This window comes from Egretta garzetta, unplaced genomic scaffold (genome assembly GCF_000687185.1).
Source record: "Egretta garzetta isolate BGI_Z169 unplaced genomic scaffold, ASM68718v1 scaffold589, whole genome shotgun sequence".
In the NCBI taxonomy this organism is placed as follows: Eukaryota; Metazoa; Chordata; class Aves; order Pelecaniformes; family Ardeidae; genus Egretta; species Egretta garzetta.
In genome coordinates, this window is record NW_009266282.1 from 56,029 (window position 1) to 66,609 (window position 10,581).

The 10,581-nt window shown below is 53.7% G+C and overlaps 1 protein-coding gene across 1 annotated transcript in view; it reads left to right on the forward strand.

Annotated features, from left to right (window-relative positions):
• Positions 1–10,581, forward strand: part of PIK3R6 (phosphoinositide-3-kinase regulatory subunit 6) — a 31,802-nt gene that overhangs the window by 12,823 nt on the left and 8,398 nt on the right. Inside the window, exons 6-14 of the mRNA XM_035902637.1 lie at positions 494–626; positions 1,985–2,054; positions 2,585–2,768; positions 3,530–3,677; positions 4,846–4,932; positions 5,389–5,845; positions 6,843–6,942; positions 7,703–7,825; positions 8,338–8,448. Coding sequence (XP_035758530.1) covers positions 494–626; positions 1,985–2,054; positions 2,585–2,768; positions 3,530–3,677; positions 4,846–4,932; positions 5,389–5,845; positions 6,843–6,942; positions 7,703–7,825; positions 8,338–8,448 — 1,413 coding nt within the window. The remainder of the gene's footprint in view (positions 1–493; positions 627–1,984; positions 2,055–2,584; positions 2,769–3,529; positions 3,678–4,845; positions 4,933–5,388; positions 5,846–6,842; positions 6,943–7,702; positions 7,826–8,337; positions 8,449–10,581) is intronic.

Consider the following 10,581-nt stretch of genomic DNA (forward strand, 5'->3'; position numbering starts at 1 on the left):
GCGTCCTTTCAGGACGTAAAGGCGGCCCATAGGAAAGGTGGGGACAATCTTTTTAGCAGGGCCAGCTGTGACAGGACAAGGGGTGATGGTTTTAAACTAAACCAGGGTAGGTTTAGACTGGATATAAGGAAGAAATCCTTTCCAATGAGGGTGGTGAAACACTGGCACGGGTTGCCCAGAGAGGTGGTGGAGGCCCCATCCCTGGGAACATTCCAGGCCAGGTTGTGGGGGGCTGTGAGCAACCTGATCTGGTTGAAGGTATCCCTGCTCCCTGCAGGGGGGTGGGCTGGATGACCTCTAGGGGTCCCCTCCAACCCAAAGCATTCTGTGATTCTGTGATTGTAGGGCCTGGTTCTGCTTCATATATTGCATGTAAATCCAGATTGAATTTGGTGTAGGTCTGTGCCCTCCCACCCTGGGGTCTGTTGTGGGGAGAGCACCGTCAGGGATCACCGCCTGTGGCATCTCCTTACCTGCCCCTTTCTCACCCCAGGCTCCTTGCATCTCTGACGAGCTCTGTGGCAGAGCGTACGATTTCTGCAAGAAGCTGCTCACCCTGCCGAAGCCTTTCTGCACCATCGGTTTGGACTATGCCATTAGGCTGAAGATGGAAAGGACAGCACCGGGTACGAGAGCTTCTCCACTCTGCCCGTGCGTGGCACGGTGAATGGCTTGGGTCCTTGAGGCAACAGTAGTGGGGGTTTTGGGGGGTGTCCATAACTGGGCTGGCCTTTGCCTAATGCAGCAAGCCATGTCGGGGATTTCTGCAGGGGGCAGGCTGAATGCTTGGGGGTCTTGGGGATGCATTTGGATGGGAGGTTCCCCTCTCCTGATTTCAGGCTGCTGGGACTTAGTTACTAGCAGAAAACCTTGGGGTCCTCCTGCTGCCTGTGTAGGCACCACCAGAGTCAAGTCCAGCCCATCTAAGGCAGGTGTACATATACCCTCTGCCTATATGGGGAACAGGGTGGCCATGCTCCCAGCCTGGGCATCTCAGTAAATTTTGTGGAGGTCTCCTTTTTGCAAAGTGAAGTCTCCATCTGAGGTTGAGTTGCAGGCTGTCCAGCATGGGCTCTCCCTCCGCAACCTGTGCCTCATGTTTCAGACACTAAAACATCATTAGTCTCTGCACAGAACAGTCCCTCTTAGAAAGCAAGCCAGAGGACAACTGTCTTTTTCTTTTTCTCTGCATTGCTCATTGAAGTTCTTCTTGTTGAAGTTTTTTTTTTGTAAGAGTCTTTAAAAGCAATCCTTTAAAGCAGTGCAAGAGGTAAACACCTTGTGAGGTGGAGCTAAAATATGAGAAACCTGGTGGGAAGTTAGAGAGAAAGCACCATTCTTGGTAGTCTCAATCTATCGCCATCACCCCAATGCTCTTCCCCATTACCACGTTGTCTGGAGCTCCAAGGTCCACCTTTATCTCACCTGACTTCTGGTAAAAGAATGATTCAGTGTGGAGAGATGGGGATCTCCAGCGGGGCTTCTCTCGGAGTACCATGAGGTTCGCAAGATGATTGTGCCTGAGCAATGCGGGGGGGATGTATCTTCCCCACCCCAGAGCTGGGCAAGGGTAAAGTACATCTCTCCTGATTCAGAGCCACGTTGTGCTCTTCGTGTCCACCCAAATGCTGCCCCCGATGTGGCCCTGAGGACGGAGGCTCTGAGTCGGGCTCTTCCTCCTGCTTCCGACTCCGCTCCTGAGCTCCTAATCCACTAAACAAAGGAAGGGAAATGCAGGAAATCGTCCCTGAATAGAAGGGGTTTTCTTTTTATGTAGCACGGCCTATCTTCGTCCTTGACTATTTTTAACTCTGGGCCTTATTCTTGGCTCTTCTACACCATCTCTCCGGCCATGGGTGTTTGCTGACTTGGCAGACCCCCCGCCAGCCTCTGCAACTGGGAGCAGCACCGAGCTGCTCTGGTGAGCTCCAGTGTTATTTCTCACACCCTGACTCCTGCGTGTTTATCTTCTTGCATTTGCTAGGTATGTTGTACCAAAGAATGGTCATTTCTGAACAAAGTCTTAAAAGTGACCCGTACCCTTACCAGGAAAAGTGAGTATCTCCTCTTTTAATGGGTTGTTATTTTTACTTCTGTTACAGTGTCATAGTGAAATCTGTCTTTTTCCTGCACTCTGGATTAATGTTGGATGGAACGGACAATTTGTACATAAACCATGTGGCAGCACGTGGTCTTGGGGGACACAATTTGGTGGCAATCCAGTGCCTTGCTAAAATGAGCTTTGTGCTGGGAGGAGCACGTTCCTCTTGTGTGTCCCAATTTGTTTCTGTGGACCTGGGAGGCAGGAAGCCTCTGTCGTCAGGGAGAGGGAGGGCCAGAGAAGGGGAATATAAGCAGCAGCCCTTTTTCTCTGCATGGGATAATGGAGATGTGAGCTGCTCATGCCAGCCCTGATGTCTGTAACAGGGAGTCCTCACCCATCCCACCCCGTCTCACTTCATCCCACCCCATCCCACCATCTCATCTCATCTCATCTCATCTCATCTCATCTCATCTCATCTCATCTCATCTCATCTCAATTTCATCTCATCTCCCTCTTTTCCCACCCTCCCGCCCCATGCAGGATTTTCATCTTTGCCGATCCGGAGCTGCTCTCCGAAGCCATCTGCAATGCGCTGGTCACCGACACAGAGGCAGCCCAGGTCTCCCAGAGCCCCCGGGCATGCATGTGCTATGTGATCATCCACGCCATGCAGGCGGCCCTGGGCGAGGGCTGCGACGTCAGTGGCTTGAAGGGGAGCCTCCAGGTAACTGGCACCACTTCTGCAGCACTACATACGGTTTTCCAGTGGTCATGCTCTTGCTGGGCACCTTGGAACAGGGAAAGGTTTTCTGGCAAGTGAGGACACCCACCCTTTTCTAGCTCCTCACTGCTGGTCTCCATTCCCAATAACCTCACTGTTACTTGCAAGGCTGGGCTATGGGCAGAGCTGGTGTTAAACTAAGAAACTCTTCAAATAGAAAATATTTGAATATAGCAGGACCTAGAGATTTTGAATCTTCAGTCTGAGTCTTTAGTTTTGCACGGCAAATCTGGGCTCCGCAGCTGAAATACAGGCTCCTCTGTGAGCCTCTGGTCATTGCAAAAACATCTCAGGGGAAATGTTTCAAGCAGTTTTCTCCAAAACCTCCTTCAAGGAGCTGTGGGAACACAGTAAGATGAATGTCTGGGTCAGAAAGGCAACTTTGCAGGGGCTCTCAGCAATTTCCACCCCAAGGACATCTTTGTGTGCCTGCTGTCCCCACATCCCGAGGGTCGCATGAGCTCTGCTGCCTGCCCGAGCTCGTGGCAGCTGGGAGCCAGAAAAAAGCTTTAAGCAGGCAGTGCAGCCAGCATCTCTCCTCTTCCAGCCTTCCCCGGGGACAGGAGGACATTTGTGCCCTCTGCTGCAAATCAATAATTTTTGCAGGACTCATTTGCCTTCTTTCTGCCCCTTCCCACGGTCCTGCCCGTGGAGCATCTCCCCTTTTCATGCCTCTGGATGTTAACAGCCGCTCCTCGCGACAGGATATGCCCACGAGGGATATTGAGCACTGGTTCCGGCAAGTGGTGGCAGCTGTGGAGTGTGCAGGAAACGAGGCGAGCGCAGACCGCGGCCAGCACGCAGCAAGGCTGGAAAAGATTTACCGTGCCATCCTCAGCTCCTTGCAAGCAGGTTAGCTCCTGGCCACCCATGCGTGGTGGGTTAAGAGAGGCGTGCCAGCTGGCAGGCCCCTGCCTTGCTGCCGCGTCCTTGCCACTGCCCCCCTACATCTGCCCATCCCCTCCTCCCGTCAGCCTTCACTTTAGCCACGTCCATCACCGGGATCAGGTCCCTGCAGCCTGGCTGCTTGCAGTGACCTGATGTCCAGGATGGCAAACCACACAGGGCAGTGGAAGGAAGATTTGTCACCTGAGGAAAGGGACCGTGGCAATCTCTGCTGCTAATTCAGCTGCCCTGAGGCCCAGAGATGTGTCTCTGTCATTTGCAAAGGGTGCCATAGGTGTCGGCCAGGGGAGGTTGGGCAGACTCTAGTACTCTGCTGGTGGAAGGTATATCCTGCCATGGTCTAGACTGGGGAAACACTGTGCACCACTCCCCGAAACCTCCTTGCACTGATGTGGTGGGCAGTGGTACTGCCATCTCCTTCCATTCCTGGCCATGCTCTGCTCCAGCCTGGTGCCATCAGGACAATGTGGACTGTAACAAATGTCCCCATCCATTACAGCTCCTCACACAAATCTGGGGTAGACCAGAGGGAAATGGGGGTCATGTTTCCCTCTTCCTGACTTCTTCTGGTGGAAGGTCCCTGTATCCCAATCCCTTCCCCGAAAAGAGCTGGAGACTGTCCCACTGCAAGATACAGGGAGGAGCAGTCAGTGGTGCAGTGAGAGGAGTGGGACCATCTCCTTTTGGTGGCAGTGAGCTCTTGAATTGTCTCACTGCTTCCTGCAGAACCATAATGGGTTAAAAATCGCCAGCAATGGTGGGGTCAGATTGCTCCCTTGCATCTCTGCTGAGATTGCCAAGGGAGGTCTGGCCACACGTGTTGGAGGCCCAGTGCTCAAAGAATTATTTTATTTATTCTGCAACCTCTCTGCAGCAAAGCAAGGTCCTTGACTCGCCTGTGCCTGTTTCCCCATCTTCATTTCTCCCTTTCACTGATGGTGTGGGTACCTTCTTATGGCTCAGTTTGTGAGAGCAGAGGTCTGCGATTACAGCCTCAGGTCTGACCAGAAGGCGATCAGGGTGGGAGAACCCCTAGGTCAGCACAGGCTATCCCAGCATCTGCGCGGGAAAATTGTCTGCTCCTGTGTGTTACAAGCATCCTTGTTTCTCCCAGGTGATGCTCCTTTGGGAGGGCTGCAGGGTACCCCTCTGCCCAATCCCAACATCAGCTTTCACCTCTGGACAGAAGACGACCAACTCTGTGAGTGCCCCGGGGGGCTGCGGCAAGTTTGGACAGTGCCTGAGGCTGGGAAGCCTTGAGCAAAACATCGTTTAGCCCTGATTCTTGGGCCATGAGTTTCATAACCATTGCCCAAGGGCCAAGCTTGTGGATGCCCATGCTGACTGCACCAGCCTTCCTTCTTGTGGGATGTCAGGGTCAGACCAGGGGGTTAGGGGGGGAGAGCAATGAAGGAGATGAAGGGGGGACCCCTGTGGGAAAGGCTGCAGCAGGATGCGCCCAAAGTACCCAATTTGAGTGATACTGAGCTCTCTTCACGGTGCAATGTGAAATGGGACTGAAAGACTGACTCCTCTTGGACCTGCTGGTGGAGATATTGGCCCTATGGTTTGCATGAGAAGAGGGGAGCCGGGGCAGGACTAGGGCTCAGCGTGGGTTTGGTTGTGTTTCCCTCCTCAAGCTCCTTTCTGCCAACAGGGAAGGAATTGGTGCTGTTCCTCCGCCCACTGTCACAGACCTGTGAGCCCGACTGCCTGAGCCAGGACCTGGACAACTTTGAGATCCAGGACATCATTTCAGACTGCGAGTGCTGCGAGCAGACCCGCTTCTCTGTGCTCTCCACCGACAGCGGCATTGAGCGAGATCTGCCCGTGGTAGCTGAGGAGCTCTTTGCCCCTTGCAGCGCCGAGACAGAGCAATCCCGGCTCCAGAGGAAGGGTGGCATTAAAAAAAAGCCATCGCCACTGGAGAGCATGGCCTTCCTGCAGTCTGGCTGCAACAGTCCCGGGGCGAAACACCCAGTGAAGCTGCAGAGGAGACCAGGCATCCCTCCGGCCCCCGCGGCCCCACTCCAGAGGCTCCACACTGCCCGCATTGTGCTGCTGGGGGACGATCGGATCCTGGGGCGCCTGGCCCAAGCCTACCGCTCTTTGAGGTAACCAGTGGCCACAGCCTCTTCAGCCATGGGGGCGTGGGGAAAGGGAGGACAGAGTGGGGGCTTTGCTCTTCAGCCTGTTGAAGCAGCCAGGGTGGCTGGGGATGGGGTTGGGCACCAGCGTTGCCTGGGCAGGATGGGATCCAGGTGTTTTCTGCCCAAATTATCCTGACATCACTGGCTGCATGGTATCGTTTGGCTCTGTTGGCCCAAATGATGCAGACAGGGTGTTTTTCCCTTTTGTCCATGGAATGGGTTAAATGAACAGTAAGTGAGGCAAGATGAGGACAATCTTTTTAGCTGGTCCGGCTGTGACGGGACAAGGGGTGATGGTTTTAAACTAAACCAGGGTAGGTTTAGACTGGATATAAGGAAGAAATTCTTTCCAATGAGGGTGGTGAAACACTGGCATGGGTTGCCCAGAGAGGTGGGGGGGGCCCCATCCCTGGGAACAGTCCAGGCCAGGTTGGAGGGGGCTGTGAGCAACCTGATTTGGTTGAAGGTGTCCCTGCTCCCTGCAGGGGGGTGGGCTGGATGACCTCTAGGGGTCCCTTCCAACCCAAAACATTCCATGATTCTATGATTCTGTGATTCTAAGATGTTATCCTATGCAGAAAGGAAAAATCCTAAAGAAAAGCTGTTTTCCATCTGGCTCTTCCCAGCTGGTTCACCTGGGCCAGGAGACCAGTGTGGAGCAGGTCTGGGTCATGGTGCAGGCAGCAGCCTGGGGGGCAGAGCTGAGCACAGAGGGGACCACTGGTGCCAGCGTGAGCCTGTCTGCAGGATGCCCCTTACCCCCATCATTTCCCCTTGCTCAGTTTGGGAACCCAGGGGCATTACCCCCATCCTGCTACGCTGGGCAAAGGAGGCGTGCGAGGAGGGCATGTGCTCCCACTGCAGGGCAGCTGCGGTCTCCTGGCACTGCCCAGCCTTGGCTGAGAGCCCATTTTCCTCCACCTTCTCCTTGTGACTCGGCTATTTATTTTTCCATTTCAAGGAAGCGAGAAACACGGCGAGTTTTCTTGACTCCCAGGCTGAACCTGCAGTTCTACTACATCCCGGTTGTGACGGGGCAGCCAAACACCTTGGCCATTGTGGTGAGTCTGGGCTTGGCAGCTCCAGGCGCTGCCGCTGGCTGCCAACAACTGACGGTGCTTTTGGAGGAAAAGCAGGGGGGTTTACAGGAATTCACGTCTGTTAATGCCTAGTTCCTAGCACAGGGAGGATGGGAGCCAAGAGAGGGCGGCTGGGCTCAGTTTGCAGACTGACCAGGATTCCATTGGCTCCAGAGATATCCAGGTTGCTCCAACCACCCCGACGGGTGATAACTCACAGGCTAGAAATGGTATTCAGTTTTGCTGCCGTGTCTCAACTTTAGGAGGATTGAGGGAGCTTTGGCAAAGGACTGATGCCTTTCTCATCTCCCAAACGCTTTTGGGAAGTGGTCACCCCTTGCTGAGGGCTTTGCCTGCCTGGTCATAGCCCCAGTTTTAATTCTGTAAGTCACCACCTCACAGTTTATCTTGGGCAAATCTCTTCCCCTCTGACAGCCTCAAGACAGCGATAAACAGTCACACTTCTCACAAGGTTTTAAGCTGGCCCAGAGCTGTCTGTGAGTCCTGACAGACATGCCATTATAAAAATCAGTATTTCTTATTTTCATTCTTCACTTAATGAGCACCTGCTAAACGAGTGCTGCAAGAAATGTTTTGCAATATTCTCTGGACCAAGCAGGGAAGGCAGAGGGATGGGGGAGCTTCTCACGGGGTATCTGTGGCCCCAGCTCCCTCTGCCTCCTCTGTGGCTCCCGATATTCTGAGCCCTGATCGTACCCTGAGCTGTGCGTTTCTCCTGCAGGACCACGCTGCCACCGGCCAAGAGGAGCTGTGTGAGGTGGCCGGGTACCTGGGCAGAGCCGACCCGTGGTACGAGAGCAACATCAACACGCTGTGCCATGTGATTCCCAAGCTGGCCACTATGGTACGAGGGGAACCTTCTCTCTTCCCCAGCCTGGCCCCTTCCCCAAACACATCTGCTGTTCCTGAGGATGCGCCCCTGCCCTGCAGGGCTCCTCGGTCACCCAGACGGAGGCTTTCTCCCTGCAAACCCCTCCCTGGGCCCAGCAGCTGGGAAAGTGCATGTGGCTGACACTGCCCCAGCCACAAGACCTGTTTGCTGTGATGGGTTTTTTTGGCCAAGGGACAGGAAATGGCAGATTTTAAGAAACAAAATGTAAATGAGGCATTTGCTGAAATACCCCCGCTCTCGTTTCCTGGCAGTTTAAGCCACCATCGATAGCCTACAAAAAAGGCCGGTAGGTGGGTGCAAGCCTTTGCTTCTCCTGTTTGCTTTGACTAGTTATGGCAGAGCAGCTCGGTGCTGCCCTGGGCGACAGCTCATTGCTCATTATTTATATAGAAAGGCGCGAGGGTTTGTGGCTATGTTTTTGAGAAGTGACTGTGGCTGATCCATAATGTGATTTGCCTCCCCAGCCTTCTTCTCCAAGCAAACATCTTGTGACTGATCTGTTCATCACTGATGTGATCGCTTACTACGTCCGCATGGGTGCCCAGCCTGTCTGCTTCCAGGTCTATGCTGTGAAGGTGGGTGCCACATCTCTCGTGCCTTCATGTGGCCCTGCAAGGGCTTGCAGAACCCCGCTGCTGGCAGAGCTGTGCAAAGTCAGTGGAGTCTGGGGGCTTTTGGAAGATCTGACCCTGGGTCTCGGTGCTCCCCAGCCCGCCTGCTCCTTGCCCAGCTCCCGGATCCAGCACAACTCAGCCAGAGTCAATGATCCCAGGAAGGCTATTTCAGGATCACATGGGTCAGCACAGTGAACCTTGGAATTACCCTGTAAGGACACAGATTTCCTGCTCTGCTGGACCCAGCTGTGCTCAGGAGCTCTGGCACCTCCTGCAGCTTTAGATGCTGTGAGCAAACAGGAGTTTTCTGAGTGGCTTTGCCAAAACCTTCCTGTACCTTGCAGGGGCTTTGCAGGGCTTCCTTAAACACCATTTTAATTATTTCCTGCCAGCTTTTCTCTGAAATGGTATCAGAGTGAGACCTGGCATTTGATAGGAGAGCAAAGAACTGCTGTATTCGGTCATGTAGCATCAACCCCCCATCTGCTACTCTGGCAGTTCTCCCCCTTCAAAGCTTAGGGTGGCACTGATGCACATATCGCCTTTTAATCTACCCGGGGCCAATGTGGTAACCTATTGAAGCAAAGGAGAAGCCATTACATGAGCAAACTGGCACGTGGCTTGCAAATAGCTGGAAGAGCTTCGGTAATTACTGGTAGCACATCACCAGGACTTGAACTAATAACATGTCACTTGTGAACACTTGGAGCACCTGGTCCCCAGCTTGTGTGGCTGGGGATTTGGGGGGTTTGGTGAATTTTTATTCCACTCATTTCTCCTCCAAGACAAAAATCAAAAGCAAGCGAGAGAGTGGGTGACTCAGGCAGGGGAAGAGGAACTGACTCCAGATGTGGTTTTCAGATAGAGGCACCTAACCTACCCTGTTGTCATACAGGGTGTGATGCTGTTTCATCTGGAAACACTAAGCCTGTTTTGCCTTTTTGGTTAAGACCACACTGTTCCTCTTTGGCTGCAGAGCGTCTTCCTGGAAGGGAGGGTCAACTCCCACTGGAGCTGGACATAGGGCTAAGAGTGGCTAGGAGAGGTTCTCCAGGAATTTATCTTCACATTTTGCTCAGAAAAAGCCCATGAAAAGAAAATAATTAATGGGTCTGAAGGTGCATCAGATAGGAATTGCACGCCATGAAGCTAAGCCAGCGTCTGCAGTCAGGCCTGGGAAGCTGCTCCTTCCACCTGGGTTGCCTCTGGGTGGGTGGCTGGGAACACTCGGTGAGTGCGCAGTGACACCCAGTGGCAGGGAATGCTGCCCATGGCTCTGCTGGCCAGGTCCTCTGGCCTCTGGGCAAGGCCTGTTGCACTCCTGGGCTTCAGACAGCAGAGCAAGAGGAGTTCTCTCCATCCCACAGACCCCCCCACTGCCATGATGAGGTGATGGATTCCCTTTGAGGTTGTCACACTTGGGTGCTCTGGAGAACCTTTTGATATCACAAGCCTGGTGTGATATCACAGGGTGACTGAGTAGGAGCTGTTCTCAGAGATTTTCCTCTCTCTCAGATTTTCTTCAATGACCCGGCGCTGGAGCCAGCCGAGGACGTGTTCCTCACGGAGCTGCGCACCCAGGTGCAGGAGAGCATCTCCCAGAGAGGTACGTGTGTCCCCCAGGCTGAGCCCTGCAGCGGGGGCTACCAGCCTGGGCGGGGGTCCTACTGGCCCCAGCTCCCACTTGCTCAGTCCCTCAGCCCGCAGCAGTCAAGGCCATGCCATGGGGCAATATCTCTCATTCCCTGGTGAGCATAAGGCCTCCCTAAACATCCCCATCTCCTTCTTGGGCGCATGACACCAGGCTAAATGAGAGACCTTGTGGTCGCTGGCTCCTGGTCTCAACCAGGTTTTGTAGACTGTGGCTTTCGTTGTCTCCATGACCGTCTGAAGTTGGGCCAGTGCCATATTTTTGTTGAGGAAACCAGCTGGGCTTTACAGCTATCCCCTTTGCCAGATATTTTCCCTGTTTGTTAGAAATTCTGCTTCCTTGAGTTTCCAGTGATGGGACAAGAGTGCTTGAAGGCTGGACCATTACAGAGGTCACTCCCAGCCCTTCCATCAGTGCACCCTGCTGTCCATGGGTCATCATCA